At 39.3% G+C, this 18,402-nt stretch overlaps 1 protein-coding gene across 1 annotated transcript in view; it reads left to right on the forward strand.

The window, feature by feature from the left end:
* The first annotated feature begins 4,596 nt into the window (after window positions 1–4,596).
* GABRA2 (gamma-aminobutyric acid type A receptor subunit alpha2) overlaps window positions 4,597–18,402 on the forward strand; it is a 182,762-nt gene continuing 168,956 nt past the window's right edge. Inside the window, exons 1-3 of the mRNA XM_049886312.1 lie at window positions 4,597–4,746; window positions 5,716–5,803; window positions 8,271–8,386. Coding sequence (XP_049742269.1) covers window positions 5,727–5,803; window positions 8,271–8,386 — 193 coding nt within the window. The 5' untranslated portion in view covers window positions 4,597–4,746; window positions 5,716–5,726. The remainder of the gene's footprint in view (window positions 4,747–5,715; window positions 5,804–8,270; window positions 8,387–18,402) is intronic.

The following is an 18,402-nucleotide window of genomic DNA, read 5'->3' on the forward strand; positions in this document are numbered from 1 at the left end:
GTGATTCAACAGAATGCAGAAAGTATCGAACAATATCATTAGTATCACTTGCAGGTCAAATTTTGCTAAAGAAAGCTCAAAAATGGATGTAGCAGTATATGAACAGGGCACTGTCGGAAACTCAAGCCATATTCAGAAGAGAACGTGGAATGAAAAATATAATTGGTAATGTCAGATGAATCTTGCCTGAAAGCCGAGAACACAATAAGAATGCTAACCTGTGTTTTATTGCCTCTTCAAAGGCATTCAACTATGTGGGTCATAAAAAATTATGGATAACATGGTGAATGATGGAAAATTCCAGAACACTTAATTGTGTGCACACAAAACCTGTATATAGACCAAGAGGCAGTCGTTCGAACAGAGCAAAGGGATACTGCATGTTCTAAAATCGGAAAAGGTGTGCATCAGGGTTGTATCCTTTCATCATACTTAATCTGTATGATAAGAAAATAATCTGAGAAACTGAACTATATGAAGAAAATGAGGCATCGGGATTGGAGGAAGATTCATTAACAACCTGTGATGTGCAGATGATGCAACCTTGCTTGTTGAAAGTGAAGAGGACTTAAAACACATACTGAAGATTAAAGAGTATAGCCTTCAGTATGGATTACACCTCAATATAAAGAAAACAAAAATCCTCACAACTGGACCAAAAAGCAACATCATGGTAAATGGAGAAAAGATTGAAGTTGTCAAGGATTTCATTTTACTTGTATCCACAATCAACACCCATGGAAGCAGCAGTCAAGAAATCAAATGACATATTGAAATATACAAATCTGCTGAAAAAGACCTCTTTAAAGTGTTAAAAAGCAAAGCTGTCACTTTGAAGACTAAGGTGCCCCTGACCCAAGTCATGATATTTTCAGTCAATTCACAGGCATTGTGAAAGCTGAACAATGAATAAAGAAGAATGAGAAAGAATTTATGCATTTGAATTACAGTGTTGGTGAAGAATATTGAATGGATTGGCTGAAGAATGAACAAATCTATCTTGGAGGAAGTAGAGGTAGAATGCTCCTTAGAAGTGAGGATGAGGAGACTTTGTCCTACTTACTTTGGACATGTTATCAGGAAGGACTAATCCCTGGAACACATCATGCTTCGTAGAGGATCATCTAAAAAGAGGAAGACCTTCAGTGAGATGGATTGATACAGTGGCCCAACAACGGGCTCAAACAGCAATGGCTGCGAGGATGGCGCAGGACTGGACCATGTTTCTGTTACACATAAGGTTGCTATGAGCTGGAACTGACTTGATGGAACTTAACAAGAACAGCATGATGTTTTAATGCTCTTACCTTATTAAAATGCTCATGCCCATGATTGTTAACTCAGATAGCTATCTGAATCTATCATACATGTATGTGTTTGTGTATGTATGTATGTATACTAATATGCACATCATCTAGAAGAAAGCTTAAAGATCAGTGAAGCTCCCTGAGGCATACAGAGCATGAGTTCCCTGGTTCAGTAATGCCAAGTCTTTCTATAGCTGGGCCCTAAAAAGGAAAGTTCTATAAAATACCTGTTCAAAAAGATGAACAGTTATTTTTGATGGACTTTAAAACTCTACAAGACTGTGGATAGTCAGGAAAGAAGAATCAGAAAAAAACCCTGATCCTCCCATTCTGCAGCTCTCTTTTATTCTTGGCCCTTGTATGAAAATTTATTTTGGAACTTGAGGATTGAGAGTGGGGAATATACGAGAAGTGACCTGAAAAATTCAATGTGTGGGAGTGTAATTCAAATGGTTTCAAAAGGAAGACCTTGAATCACCCCACCTCCCCCCCCCGCCCCAGCCTGGATGGAAATGGGTTTACTCTAACCAATTAGTTGTCAATTCTTTTGCAGTATTGGTTGCTTTAGGATATGCTTCAAAAGAGTGGGTAGAAAGAGCTTAGTCACAACCCACACAGGCTGACTCTCAAATGTCAGGCAGTTCACCTGCACTCCATCACAGAAAGAGGGGGAGTAAATCAGGTTGGATTTGTCAGATATTTGGGGAAGCTGAACAATCTTAGAAGAAATTCGGCAGGAATAGTAACTGTGAAATATCAGTATACATACAGCAATAAAAGTACAGGTCCACTCCCTGCAATTTTGGATTGGGAAGATTTTCTGATTTCCATTTCTGGTAAAGTGTTTTGAAGTTTAAATCACAACTATTCAGCAACAATAAAACTGCAAACCATTTTGTGGGGAAGAACCAAAAAAGCAGGGCTTTACAATGATTTTTTTAAATCTAGTTTTTATTGTGGGACTTTATCAGGTAAATGCATCTTTGAATATCTGGACTATTTCAACACACACCTAAAAAAAGCAAATTATGAAAATCAAGCAATGAGGAAAATCAAAACAGCTTGACCTTTGTGAGGTTCCATTTAAGTGGGTTATATGAAACGGGGCTGCAAACAGTAAGAGTGCAAGTAGGAAAGGCTGATTTTTAAGAACAAATCATTCCAATAGATACAGATTTTGAGATAACACAGTTAAAACTAAGAGCCATAAATTGGTTATTACAATATAGGGAAAAGACTATTGTGGTAAGTACGGGAATAATCTATGAAGATATTTATAAAAATTGTGACTCATGAAAGAGACGTTAAAGCATAACAATTTAGGCTGGAAGAAGCAAACCATGCATTGCTTAATTCCAATATCAACATATAAACATTTAGTAGTAATATAAACAGTGAAGTAATGGAGATCTTAATGAAGATTGACTTGTAGAAATGGAAAATATGAAAATACAGTAGGAAGTGAAGTGTTCACGCCAAGTGAATGATGTTCAGGTCTCCCGGTTGCAAGATTTTAAATGGCTGGCTTTTTATCTTTGTGAATTTCAATTAGACTCTGCAATGGGCAAGTCAGGAAGGGAATATTAATGATGGAGGAGAAAGCCGGGTGGTATTCTATTCTTCACAGAGCCAGCTAAATAGAGCAAATATTTGCTTAGGTTGTAGCATATTAAATGCTCATTCGGAAAGTGGTGATTAATAGGTTAAAAAGGCCAGTTTGAAAATGTTTGCAATGTAAAGATTCTTACATAATCTTCAAAGCAAAGCTAAAATTTACTGTAGACTAGTAGTGCCTGCTGTCATGAAAAAACACACCATCTAGGAAAAACATCTGAATTTTTGCCGAGTAACTAACGAAATTGAAGTGTTTGGCACACATTGACTCTGAATGTAAAATGACACAAACATATCGGCATACTTATTTTTTTTTATTCTGCCTTTTAAAGTACCTAACGTTTATAACTTCCTGACGAGACAAACACCTGCTCTTCTTTGCCTTAGTAGAACGTGCCTAATATTGTCGTATGTGCCGTAAAAAAAGGAAAACGTCTTTTTTTGTTCAAGTTGCACGTTTGAATTTTATCGCCTCAAATAAAATAAATGAGATCAAATATAGAATGCTAAACGCCAGGGATGGCACTGGAATTACAACAGGTCACTTTACCTCCAAAGAGCCTAAAAGGGGGGAAACCTCAACCCTGCTACAATCCCCGTACCCTCTCCCGCCCTCCCCCGCCCCCCCGAATGAATTGCCCAGGTAGTTGAAGCACAGCAGGTCCCCTTTTGCTCAATGGTAATGTAAACTTTTTAGAGCTGTTTGAGCACCGGGAAAGGAAGATGCATGTGGCAAGAAGACGGGGGAAAAAATTACTGAGAGTTAGAACGAGGTTTCCCAAGGTGTATGACCTGCAAATGGACTTTACTGATCGCCTAGAGAGACGACTAGCCCTCAGAGCTTTGAGGGGAAATTGGTCTTGCTTGCAGAAGACTGGAGGAATGAGTGGTTAAATCAAGAAGTCCCAGGAAATCCGAAAACAAAACAAAAAACGAAAAAAAAACTTCCTGCTGATTCCACACAACATGCGTTGAACTTGGTCCTGCGTGGATACGCTGATGACTAAGTACAGGCGTGATTAGTCCCTTCGCCCTCCTGCGCGAGCGGTGCCTCTTTACCTCTTCTTGGCAGCCACGTCGCTCCGTGGCCCGGGGATGTTGAAAGGACGAGTGAAGGGGCGCAGCGTGAGGGAGCTAGCGCAGCGCAGCGCAGCGCAACGCACAGACGCTGCATTCCCGACTCCTCACAGGCACCCCCCGGCAGCCCCCCAAGAACATTCGAGCCTCGGGGGAGCCCCGGCAGGAGGCCGCGGGGAGCAGCCCAGAGCGGTGCGTAGGCTTTGCTCCACCGGCGCGACGTGGGCGCGGGAAGCGGCGCTCCGGGCGCCCGCCGCCGCCCGGGGCTGCGCCGCTGCAGGTGCCCGGCGGATGGCGGGCGGTTACCGGGGTCGGGTGGGGGGTTTCCCTGCGTTCACTGGGAACGTCGTTCACTCTCCTCGTCAGCCTGGCTCCTCCTCCTGTAGGCGCGGGGCTCGTGCCCGCCACTGCCTGCGCGCACCGCGCCTCCGCCGCCTTTCCCTCACCCCACCCCCCGCCGCTCCGCCCGCTCCTGCCGTCGCTCCCCCCTCCTCTTCCTCCTCCTCCTCCTCCTCCTCCGCCCATTACCGCCACTACGGACGCCTTCGCCTCCTACTCGCGCTGCCGCTGCCGCTCTCGCGCTCGGTTCTGGCTTCCTACCAGCTCATCGCTCCCGCTAGCTCCGCGGCTGCTGCTGCAGTCTCTCCCTCTCTCACTCTCATCTCTCTCCTCTCTCTCTCGCAAGTTTCCTATATCCTTAAGATCAGGGCAGAGCGAGGAAAACACCGAATTCGGCTTGCTGGTTCAGGTAGGATCGCATGCCTTGGTCCCCACACGGGGACCATTTCCCATTTGCGTTCGCCTCCCTTTCATGTCTCATCTCCCCCCACCCCACGCTACGATGTTCCTTGGAAACCTAGGAGGCTCAGCCCGCCTCCCCCCGGAGTCCATTTAAAATAATAATTTCCATACTTATCCCCAGAAGCGAATTTGCAACTACAGTAAGATCCTAGACGCCCGCCCGGCGACACGTAAGCCTCGCTCTTTTGTAGTCTTCAACTTTGCACACTGTGATTGTCGCTGCCAGCCTGGCTGGTGTTTGATCCGGGAGCCTCACGCTCCTTCTCTTACTGTGGTCGTCGACTCCTGAACAGCTGTCAAACGCGTCGTTTCGCAGCAGTTGATCCGATCCCGGCTAGCTCCAAGACGTGGTCTTGGGTAACTGTGGATGAGTAGGAAGGGGGATTATTTTATTTTATTTCAGGAGAAGTGAAGAAGTGAAGACGTGAGGACTGCAGGTGTCTGGAATGAAAAGAAGAATAATTGAAAAAGTGGGCTGGCTGTCCCTCGCTTTTTTTGCTGTGGTTGCGGGGGTGGTCTTGGTTGAGAGGGTTGTGCCATGAAGTACCCTTTCTCCTCTCGGTTTCCACTTTCCCTTTCACCCCATTTCCTTCTCCAGCTCATATATCCGTTTAGGGTCCCTGGTGTTATTATTACATGTGTGCACAAAACAGTGTTTGCTGACGATGGGGCCGGGGGAAGTTCCTGGCAGATCGAAGTCTGAATACTTGGTCAGCTTGCTGTTAAAAAAGAAAAGGGGCGGCAGGGGGCAAAAACCTAAAGCCCCCCTCCCCCAATCATCACGCCCTACACTCGCTCCACTGGAGTAACCTCCTTAGCTTTAACTCCAGTTCCCCTTTGAAATGACAATCTTTGGGTTACTTGGATGGTGGGGGTTGAATGCAATTTTACGTATCTTTTGTTTTTTTCGTTCAAGGCTTTACAAAAATGGGAATGAAGACAAAATGGAACATTTACAACCTGCAGTTGCTGCTCCTGCTTCTCTTGGTGTGGGATCCAGCCAGGTGAGATATTTATTATATTTGATTGTTCTACTCAGCGTAAACGTGTTTCTTGAATGCCATCAACGTAGGGGTGGCTTTTGAGAATCTAGGTTATTTTGAAGAATTATTTCTAATGGAAAAAGTTGTACCAGGAGACTGAAGTATGAAGTGGCAAAGCCTGTAAAAAGTTCACTGCTACTTGTTTTTAACGATAAAATACAAAAATGAACAGAAGCATTTTCTAAACAAATAAAAAACCCAAAAAATACCGCTGAAAGAAAGAATACCCTTTGAGTGACATAGTCTCACAAGGAATTGAAGTAGTTAAATGTGCCCATAATCACAACAAAATTTAGTAAGGAAGCCAAAGTTTTCCTTGAAGCCAAACAGAAAAGTACAAGCTAAAATGATATGAGTGTTAATATTTTCTTTTTCTCTTTATTTTATTTTTTATGGTCTTGGCTCTTTATTCAATGTAGAAAAAAAAAACAAATGGTGTGTCTCTTGAACCTCTAGGGGGAGGTAGTATACAACTTGGCAATCACAAACAATAAAACAAAAGATTTATTGGTCAACTTTTTATAATACTGATTTAGAGTTATTTTATTCCTAAAATGGTTACTGTTATAAAAACTACCTATTTTAAACATGTAACTAGTTTTGTTTTCCCTATGCTCTGCAAATATGCAGTTAATTTTTATTGCTTTCAGTAACTTCATTTTGGTTGTCTATTCTTACTTTTATCATGATACATTAAATGGACACCTTTTGTTTAATGCCTGTAGGATATGATTTCCAAAATAACAGATAACTTAAAATACAACTTTCATAAGAATGTGAAACCTGCCTTTTTTTTTAACCCGTAAGTGTTCATTATACCTTTATTTCCTTTTAATTTTTCATTTTCCTGTCCAAGTAATTGCCAAAATACGAAAACACTATTTTTTTTTATAATTGAGGAGAAGAAACCTTTCTATAAACCTTATTTTTTTATATTGGAAATATCTACTCCTTTAGCATCTGAAAAAAGACTTGAAGAAAAATATGACATGGGATTGAAAAAAAAGTTTTGAGTGAAAATATCTGTGTGGAACTTTATGATAACCTTAGTGATTGGTTTTAAAATTAGATTAAGAAGGCATTTTAAGAACTTTTGAGGCTAGAGGGTATGGACTAATTTACTTACCTAATTAAAAAATTTTATCCTTATATCATTGTTTTTATAATTTGCTCCAAAAGCAGTATTTGTTCAAAGTTGGTTATCAGTGTTTTGTTGTATTAAGAGAATTTTTAGCTACTACTTCTGTAATGATTTATTTCAAATGGACGCTATCAATATTTTACACAGTACACTTTGGAGAAAATGCAATCACACAATCTTTGAACTTGAAAGAAGTGAACAAGCTGTGATTTAAAATCTTCAGTGCTTACCCATAATTCTCTAGTTTTCTGTTCTGTATTTGACCAGTAATGCTAAAGTCAGTATTATATTATATAATTGATTCTTTTGGTGGAGTAATTTAAGTTTCTGAATCACTCTAGGGAAAAAAATGGCAGTGAAAAAGGACATTCTATTTTGTACATCCAATTCCTTCTGCATCAGTTTGCTGGATGTCACAAAATCAGGTCTCTGACTTTATGATAGAGAAATGATGGGGAAAAATATCACTGTTTCTAACCCCTTTTGTAGATACTTTAAGACCATTTGTTCTTTCTGCAAATTTATCACAGAAAACTTGGCTAAGCCTTTTAATCTTTATGTAGCCCCTGATCTCTCTCCTCGGAGACCAGTCAAAAGGGACTGCCCCTTCAAGGCTTGCCGCAGCTGTGTGTGTGTTGCTGATCCCCTCAGAACCCACCTCCACCTCCCTGGCATCAGTGGAACTTGGAGCAAGGCCAGTGGAGTTTCCCTGATGTCTATATTGCACTTGGCCATTGGGTGGAGGTATATCCAAAGTAAGGAAATAGTCTTGGTTTATGAGAAAAAGAAAGACAATTATGAGGAACATAGAGAAATTTTGTACTTCCAAGGAGACAATTTATTTTCCAGTTAATATTCAAATCAACTAAAGAATTATTTCATGAGTTCCTTTAATTATTGTACCCTTCTAACTGCAGAGTAACATTACTAATTGTATGTGCACGTGATAATCAACAATTGCACTCTATTCTAGGGCATGGATTTTAGAAAGAAATGAATAGTCTACACAGAATACTAAGTGGTAGAAATCTGAAATAATGTTGATGTCAAACTTTCTGATCATCTAATATTTAGTATCCATTTTCAACAGCATGTTTAACTTCCCAACAGGCACACTGGTATTTATAGAAGTGAAAAATGGAGGAAAATCGGGGACACTAATAGCTTAAAAAAGAAAAATAGCTTAGGGAGCCTTGAAATTAAATTCAAGGAATAGGAGTATGTTGGCACTTGCAAAACACACTAATATATATATATATATATCAGCTTGTAAAATTATCTGTTTAGGTTGGTGCTGGCTAACATCCAAGAAGATGAGGCTAAAAATAACATTACCATCTTTACAAGAATTCTAGACAGACTTCTGGATGGTTACGATAATCGGCTTAGACCAGGACTGGGAGGTAAAAATAGTTTTACTTTTTTTAAACTCGCACAAAATAATGCCTATAAAATTTAAGGGTAATATTCATATTATAATACATTTTATATACGGGTGTATCATTATGTATTAAAAATATAGAAAATAGAAAGTAAGGTATGAAACAAACACTATCTGTGATTCGTATCATTGACACATAATGTGTTTAACATATCTTTTATAAAATGCCTAAAATCTTATGGGCCAGACTTGCTGCATGAATAGTTTTGAAGTTAATTATTTCAAATGTCTGAGTTTTTCTAACTTAGGGAATGTTAAAGTCTAAAAGTATTGAGCAGATAGACTTGTATAGTATTGATGATTCCTTTGATCATATTTTGCAGATGCCTGTCTTCACACCAGCACAGGGATACAGAAATTAGAAGCCTAAAAAAAAAAAGTATCCGTGCTGCATTTCAACAAATACAGTTATTAGTATTATAAAATGATGTTTCTTTAGACACGTAACAGTTCTAAATATAGTACAGGTTTGATATTGTTTAAACTTTCAGAGGCATTTTAGATATACATTAGCTGTAGGCTTAAATGTGTTAGACTGTGGCACAGTTTCATTTCTAAACATTTATTTTCAACACAGAGAAACAAACCTATATTTATAAAGGTAAGGAAATTCGTCTTTGTGAATATGTTGCATTTTAATTATCCGTCGTCTTAGCTAGGTGGCACTAAGATCAGGTGAAAATATGCATAAGTGTGAAATTCCTAAAAGGATTCTGAGTCAAAATATTACTCATCAGCTCTACTGTGTTACTTTATATAGAGATACACACACACACACAGAGGAATGCACACATTTATCACATGTGTGTTTTGTACTTATTAGGGTGTTCAGTTTAACAGCTATTTCAAAATTAGTTGAACACTTGATATTAATCAAAGGTTATGTAGTTTGCCTGGTTATTAGCAAGTTGACAACTTTGCAATATTGTTTGAAAAGATTTGGATTGACTAAATACCTAGATGTTTATGTAAGTATTTTCTTTGAAAAACGTAGGTGGCTTTTAATTCTACGCATTTCTTTGGTGTTGCATGGTTTGGGTTATTCAAGGGTCAAAAAAATTCAGGAGAAATCCAACTTGTTGTTGAATGGCATGCCATTTAATGGCTATTAGTTTTTTATTTGAATCCCTGGGTGGCACATTGATACTTAGCATTTTAAGAGAAGAGCCCCACAGAGGAATAAGGTTCACAAACCTGACGCATTACATCTCAACATGTATTTTTATAAAAGACAAACAAAAAGGAAAAGAATGTCTCCTTAGTAATTAATATGCTTCCTGAGCATGGATATAAAGAATTATCATTCATGTCAGCATATGTGGCAATGAGCCAGTTCCAAACTCATATTAGTGTGTCAGGCATAAGTCTGCCATAATTTGTGATGGTGGTTTAAGAGGTAAATTGCACTAATGCAGATTTTTTCCGAAGCCATAGATTTTATTAGTTTTAAATAAATCATATGCTGTCCAAAAATCTTAAAATATTCGAACTTGAAGACTTTGTTTGAATTTTTAGGATGAGTCGTTACAGTCTTGTTGTATGGTTGCATATTAGAAAGGACCTGAGTATTCTCATTAATCTCCTCATACTTCTTTTGTAATACCTTTTACACACTTTTATTTCTGATTATCAGTGCTCAAAATCCTCGTTGCCTTGTTATTTGGATTAATGCAATAGACTAAGTGGTCTTTCTTACCTGTCTTCCTTCTCCAATCCTCTAATTATTGGATATATTAGGGTCCAATATCTCATAGTCACATTAGTCTTCTTTTAGTCTCACACTGTTTTTCATGACACTCTCGTCTCTTGATCAGAGACTTCTGGTGGCTCCTCACTGCCTTTGGCAGATAGTGGTGAAGAAGTAGTAGAAGGAACACGGACCTTAAAGGCAAATAGATCTAGATCAGAATTTCTGCTCCATCTACACATACAAGGCTGTGTTGTGAGTGTTTTCTTAGCTTTAAAATGGCCATGCCACACCTCCCTTACTATCTTGTAGGGTTACTGAGGGGATTAAACAAACAAAACACTTATGCACAAAGCAGGTGTCACACGCTAGCAGTTCTGGATTCCTAATTTAATAATTAAGGTTTTCTGCAATTTGTTTCTCTGGTTTCGTTTACCATTTTGCCTGTTACCAATCCTCCCCTCTAACTCATGTATTTATATTTTCTCTTGATAATTTGCTGACATCTGGAATTATTGCTCCTCATCCTCTATAGTGACCTAACCCTTTTCTTACCTGTAAAGATCACCTCAGCACCAGTCCTTTTTAGTAAAAATACTTCCTGATGAAATTGAAGCAGGCCAGGTTTATTTATCTCTCTGCTGAATTTATTTAGCATTTGTTGGCTGTGTCTCCTTTGGTACTTATTATGTGCTATCTTGTAGTATTTATTACCTTTTTTATGAGTCTCTTGTTACCTTAACAAGATTGTAAGCTTGTTGAGGCTACATATTTTATCATAAATCCTCTGGGCTCTTGGCAACTAAATATCGATTTGCATATTGTGGCCATAAAATAAATGTTGATTGAGTGGATTAAATTTTCTACTGTGAGTTAGTCATCTGTGAAATGGGGTCACTCATATTTGGCTGACCTTTTTGTTAGGAATGTTGAGGGGATGTGTTGAGCATCATGCTGCAGTGAGGCAGTGTTGCTAGTGATGAGAACCTAGCTTTAGACTGTGGAGGTTTAGGTAAAATCCCTGTTCCAGTACTTAGCAGTCATGTGACCTTTCAATACCTAGTGTCTCAGGATCCACACTTGTCATCTATGAAATTGAATTACTAATACCTATCTTAGAATGTTTGATGAATATTAAGTGTGATGCAAATAAGTTAGCATAGTGGCTGGTATGTAGTAGACAGTTAAATAATGTCCTATCACTAAAGACTTTGAGAAACTATCAAATATGTTGTTACAAATTTAAACTGTTATGATTATGATTACTTCTCCATCCAGAATTCTTATTTTGAATTTACATGTGTCATTTCAAATAGATAGTTGAGGAAACTTACTTGTATCATTACATCAAAGAAATTAATAATAAGAGGAAAATGGGTTTGATTCCATTTGGATATATTAAACTGAGCATCTCTGTGATTGAATTATCTGTATAATCTCAATAATTTCTTCCTTTATAAATTTAATATAAATGAGAGCATAGGAAAGGGGAGACAGTTGTCGACTAGAAGCTCAAAAAAATGTTCATTTTACCTGGCCTTACCACTTACTATATCTTACGCTGTCTCTGGGTGGTACAAATGGTTAATTTTCTAACTGAAAGGTTGGAGCTTCCAGTCCACCCACAGGCACCTGGGAAGAAAGGCCTGGCGATCTACTTCTGAAAAATCAGATTAAAAACCCTACAGAGCACAGTTCTACTCTGACATACATGGGGTCGCCATGAGTTGGAATCAACTCGATGGCAATTGGTTTTGGTATTACTTACCCAAGGCAAATTACTTAGAGATTCTGAGCCTTGATATTTTCTTTGGGAAAATGGGATTCATAGAATCTTATTGGGAGGGATGGATGGTAAAAAAGGTGAGTGGGTGATGGAAATGGTTTGCTCTCCACTACTAACTTAAAGTTTGATGGTTCAAACTCTGCCAGTGGCACAGAGGAAGAGAGTCCTGGTGATCTGCTTCCCTAAAGGTCACAGCCAAGAAAATCCTACTCTGTAACAACACATGGGCTCTCCGTGTGTTGGAATAGACAATGGCAGTGGGTTTGGTTTTGGTTTTTTGGAGGGCAAATTGAGATTCATGTATATGTCAAAGATTATGTAATACTTTGGGTGATTAAATTTTAAAGTATTTAATAATTAATAGTGGTAATAATTAATAATACGTCCTCTTTAAAATTTAAGTGGGATCATGCCACTCTACTGCTCAGAACCTTGCAATGGCACCCTATTTCGTTGAGAATAAAAGCCAAGCCCCTGCAGAGTCTGTCTCTGTGTTCCCTCCCTGACCTCACCTCCCACAAATCTCTCTCTTACTAACACTGCTTCAACTACGATGGCTTCCTTGCCGTTCTTTGAACACACCAGGATAGCCAGGATACTCCTTGGAACTTTTTTGCTTGGCAGTTCCCTCTTCCCCAGATATCCATGAATCTCACCTTCTCAATGAGGCCTAATCAATACTGCACGATGTCTAACGCCAGTAATGATCTGGTCCTCCTTACCCAGCTTTACTTTTCCTTTTTACTCTTTAGCACTTTTTATCTTTTAAAATACAAGATTATTAATCTGTTTACTTATTACCATTATATCAGTTGCTCATGTTTGTGTCATTTGCTAGAAAGGAGGCTCTATGGTAGTCATGGATTTTTGCCTGTTTTGTTGCTTAATTCACTAATGTATTATCCCAGGCAGAAACCTTGGTAGCGTAGTGGCTAAGTGCTACGGCTGCTAACCAAGAGGTCGGCAGTTCGAATCTGCCAGGCGCTCCTTGGAAACTCTCTGTCCCATAGGATTGCTATGAGTCGGAATCGACTCGACGACGGTGGGTTTGGTTTGGGTTTTTTTATTACCCCAACTATCTGGAAGAGTGCCTGGCACATAGTGAGCACTCCATTAAATATTTCTTGAATGAATTTTAATTTTATTCATTTGTTTTTTAACATGCTACCATAAAAAGACTCAACAATATAACTTCTCTTATCCTTAAAAATCAGTGGAATAATTAGCATTTAATTACCAACAGGGCCTTTTGCTGTTTTCATTGACATGTTTTAGGCTGATTTCTTGGTGAACTAGAACAATTATTGCACACCAGTTATCCAAACTCCTTACTTATGTTAACTATGATTCTGCCATGAATAAACGTGTGATTTTGGGTGAGTCATTTATCCCATCTATGACTCAATTTACTCATCTGTAAAATGGAAGAAGAGGTTCTTCTCATTACATTTTTAATCACAAGGATATTGTGTGGTCTATGTAAATTAAGGGAAACCCTGGTGGCGTAGTGGTTAAGTGCTATAGCTGCTAACCAAAAGGCCAGCAGTTCAAATCCACCAGGCACTCCTTGGAAACTCTGTGGGGCAGTTCTTCTCTGTCCTATGGGGTTGCTATGACTCGACAGCAATGGGCTTTTTTTTTTTTAAGTAAATTAGAATTCTTAAGAAAGCATAATGTTTCATACAATTGATAGGTGTTATTACCATTAGAAGGACTTCTGGTGGCACAATGGTTAAGCACTCAGCTGCTAACCAAAAAATGGGTGATTTGAACCCGCCGGCTGTACGTGTGGCAGTCTGCTTCCCTAAAGATTACAGCCTTAGAAACTCTGTGGGGCAGTTCTGCTCTGTCTGTAGGGTTTTTATGAGTCAGAATCAACTCGGCAATGACTATTATTGTTAAAAACAACAGAAGTTCTTAAATGGATAATCTTTTAAGGTAGTGTTCTTTTAAAAACAAGCCAAGAAAATATTGGTAGATTTTGTGCATTTGGTCGGCTTACTTCCTTATGAGTCTGGAAACCTGAGGTGGGTTTGCCTTGACTTTTTTTTTTTCTCATCTATCAAGCACACATACTCAGATTAGCTGGGACTAATAGCTGAATCAGTTTTTCCTTCTGTCTTCACTTTAATCACTGGCGTTAAAAACTTGGGGTATCTATGGGTTTTTGTATTTTGTAAGAGACTTTCAAATTATTAACTGAATAAAAGGAGCAGCATTTGTTTTTTGGACCCATTTTATGGGGTCATTGGAAAAACAGATGTGTAGACAGACCTCATATATTTATGACAGTTAACATCCACAGTGCTTAGCAGTGACAACTATTAGAAATGACAGGGCTTGGTACCTGAATTATAGATTCAGTCTGGAAAGTCTAGATTGAGGACCGTGCTTAACTGCATTTCGAGAAGCTGTTTCGAGGAGGCTGTCTAGGTGGAATTGTTCCCCACTCCCACAGTGCTATTGTTTTCTACTCTGACCCTTGATGAGGCTTTATTTCTAAAGCTGTGAAAATCCTGAGGCCAGATCATAGATTTAGGATCTGAGGAGCAATTTCCAACTTCACTCCTGGATTTTATCCTTAGGCTATTAGATAAGTGTTTGATACATATTTCTATGAGTTTTATTGCTCTCAAATTTATGGAAATAAAACATAGGCTATTTGGTGGGCAAAGTTAACATAGAAAAATCTGGTTCCTTCCAGAACCTAGCATTGTATTAATTTATAAAGTAATGGTTAAGATCGGTGATACTGGATACCAACAGCTTTGGATTTGAATTCTGCTACAGCCATCTGTTAACTTCATAACTTTTAACGTGTTAATTAACCTCTCATTGTGTTGGTTTCTTTTTCTATAAAATGGGTATGAAAGTCCTTGTTGGTTTGTTTAGATTTTTTTTTTGGCACCTAAGTCCTTTGGACAGTGGCTGATAAACTGATAAGGAACTCAATATATTTATATAATATTGCTATTATTGTTGGCCCTACTACTGTTTCTACTGTGGATGCAATAGAAGGCATCAATCAGAGACTTATTAAATTTCTAAAACTGGGACTTCTAAAGGGTGATAAATTTGTAGCATACATAATACAGTTAAAGAAAGGAGATATTCGTGTGTACCTTATACACTCAGTCTAATTTTTTGCACACATCTTTGTGTATGTTGAATTTCTGAAAATAAAACCAATAACAAAAGAAAGCTGACATCTATTGCCATGCATAATTATCATTGTTGTAAGGTGCCATCAAGTTAGTTCCGACTCATAGAGACCGTATGTACAACAGAATGAAGTACTGCCTGGTCCTGCACCATCCTCACAGTCATTGTTATATTTGAGCCCACTGTTGCAGCCACTGTGTCAGTCCATCTCGTTGAGGGTCTTTGTCTCTTTCGCTGACCCTCACTTTACCAAGCTCGATGTCCTCCTCCAAGGACTAATCCCTCTTGATAACATTTCCAGAGTATCTGAGAGGAAGTGTCACCATCCTTACTTCCAAGGAGCATTCAGGCTATGCTTCTTCCAAGACAGATTTGTTTGTTCTTCTGGCAGTCCATGGTATATTCGATATTTTTCACAAATACCGTAATGCGAAGGCATTGATTCTTCTTCAGTCTTCCTTATTCATTGTCTAGCTTTCGCATGCATATGAGGTAATTGAAAATACCATGGTTTGGTTCAGGTGCGCCTTAGTCCTCAAAGTGACATCTTTGCCTTTTAACACTTTAAAGAAATCTTTTGCAGCAGGCTTTCCCAATGGAATATGTTGTTTGATTATTATTATTGTCACATAACAACTTGGCATCATGATAATGATTTCCCCTATAATATAAAGTTATATTCACAAAAGTTCACTATATGAAATTGGTGATGATTATAGGACATAAACCAAAAGTGTGTTCACCAACCTAACCTGGGATGCTCCAGGCACTTGAACAGCAAAAACTTTGGGTCTCATAACTATAGAGTATATACCTGGTGCTTGGTTGATGTTATTAGCTGCTGTCAAGTCAGCTCCTATCTCATGGCAACCCTATGTGTTACAGAGTAGAGCTACTCCATAGGGTTTTCTTGGCTGTAATCTTCATGAAAGTTGTTCACCAAGCCTTTCTTTTGTGGAGTGGCTGGGTGGGTTTGAACCTCCAACCTTTAGGTTAACAGCTGATCACAAACCACTTGCGCTACCCAGACTCCTTTGATGGTTGGTAGCATCATACTTACCTTTAAGGCAAGGGGTAGTGGAGGCATTGGGAGAGAGACAACCCACTGAGAATGGTCTGAAATATTGGTATATAGAATTGAGGAGGAGAGGTGGGGGAAAGGTGGGCTGAAGGAGGAACAGAGGAGAATGGACTGAGCTATTAAATAATTCTAGTCTCAAACGGAGGCAGGGTAAACTCCAGGGCTTGGAGCTTCCACCTCTGAAAAACTTCCAGCTTTGGCATCCTCCTCCTCATTCAGCAGCTGTGGTTGGGCTGATGCTTCCCAGAGGCCTGAGGCAGCTGAGAATCTAGTCTCCCTTCTCTTCTGACTCAGCTCCCTTGTGGCCCCTAAAGTGCCCGGAGTAGAAGAACCTTTACAATAAGCATTAAGCCTAAGATTTCAGGGCCTTTTAGACTCTCTATCATCACAACAGCTCCACCCACTTGAGCTCAGCCTGGCCATCACAGAAAGTACTCCATTTGATTCTCATGAGTGAGAAAATGGAAATAAATCAGGGTGAGTCCACATAGGTGTGTAGATAGCTTTCAGTGAAAGTGTAAATGACTGATACCAAGTTATTGTCATTTTCTATTTACTTGATGTTTTGTGGGAGCTATAAAACACAGAATGTAGAAAGGCACTGACTACCTAAAGTGGGATGCCACTGGGGAGGCTGGGGACCCTGGGCATAGCTTTCAAAGTCAGTTCCTTCAGTTGTGTCTGGGGTCTGCCCTGTTTCTCTCCATCTGGCACAGAAACAGTACACTGGGGGGCTTCATCACAGTATAGGTGAGGTTAAACTAGAAGCCATGGTCATGTTATATGTGGAGCTTTGGATTTTTCTTTTTAATATTCCAAGGCAAGACTAAGGAACATCCCCTTAGCGCTTCTGCACAGCCTCACTAATGATGTGTGTGTCTTTCTTGCCCATTCCCTGTCTGATAATAGTGCTAAGATGGGCGCCTTCAGGCATTGGTTAGAGTAAGAGATTTTTGCAAAACTTTTCTTAATTCTTTGTTGTGACTAGATACACAGTTTGTAATTATTTTACAGGAAAGGCAGGCTGCATACAGGGCAGCACTGGTGTGCATTCCATTGGATGGTGGAGCTTTCTCCCCACATAGTATCCCTTTGGCAAAATTCAAGGTGACATCGTTAAAGTGCATGGCCCAGAGACCACTCTCTCTGTTTTAATGAACTAACAGTAGGGCTTTGTTTTCACCTTATGGCTTTTTAGTTAGCAGCAATTTCTGCTATCGATCATTGCTGTTAGAGAGGCACTGCCCTCACTCATAATTTGAGGGACCATTATTTTTCTTTGGTTTTGTCCTTTCAGGCACAAGCATGGCTCACTAGCTGTGTTTTTCCCTGTTGTCCATAAGCTCAGGTGCAGTCAAAGTTTTTTTTCCTCCCCTTAATACAAAGTGGATAAATTGGACCACAGGCATGACCGATCCATTTGTTTTAGTGTGGTTTTTTGATTGCTACAGCTCAATCATGTAGAAATTTATATTGAAGGTGGAGATGGCCAAAAAGAACAGCTTGGCCAGCCGGCAATTCATTACTTTTCAGTGTGTTAACATGGAAAGAGTCATATGAAATTAGTATTTAATTCCTTAATATGTGTGTATTGAAGGGTTATGAAGTGCCAGAAACCACTCTGGGGAATGTACAGATGAATAAGGTACAATGTTGGTCTTCCAGGGGATGCAGCACCCTGGTGTGTGTGTGGGCGGGGGGGGGGGAGCGATCGTGCATTATCATTCTGAAAATAACTCCAAACAGTACAACATATGTTCCATTATAAGAACATGCTATTGAAGATTAGAGAAGCGAGACATCACTTTGCTTTACCATATAACTGGAGTTAGCCACGTTCTATAGCTATGTTGATTCAGCCGTTTCTTACTGAAGACGAGGCATTGCTGAGTAGTGTTCTAAATGCCGGGAATACGATGATGAACAAGACACGGTCTTTGAGTAAATTCATATCACATCACATTATGGCTCTTTGTGCCTTTTGAGGGTCCTTGACGTTAATTAAGAATACTGTATAATCACCTTGAGTTTCCTTTATTGAACTATAAGTCTTCTCTCAGAAAAGGAAGTGTTTTCTGATTTACTTACCATCAGGCAGGAAATTATGACATCTATAGGTGATTGTAACACTCCAGGGAGCATGTCTTTCTGGGTCTGTAGCAGGGGAGTTGGGGGTCTTTGTGTTAACAGTGTGATGTTTCCAGAGGTACATCAAGAAAAACATTTTTTTGTCTTATCTTAATTTGTTTTGAACTAAAGATA

This window comes from Elephas maximus, chromosome 5, assembly GCF_024166365.1.
Source record: "Elephas maximus indicus isolate mEleMax1 chromosome 5, mEleMax1 primary haplotype, whole genome shotgun sequence".
NCBI classification, from domain to species: Eukaryota; Metazoa; Chordata; class Mammalia; order Proboscidea; family Elephantidae; genus Elephas; species Elephas maximus.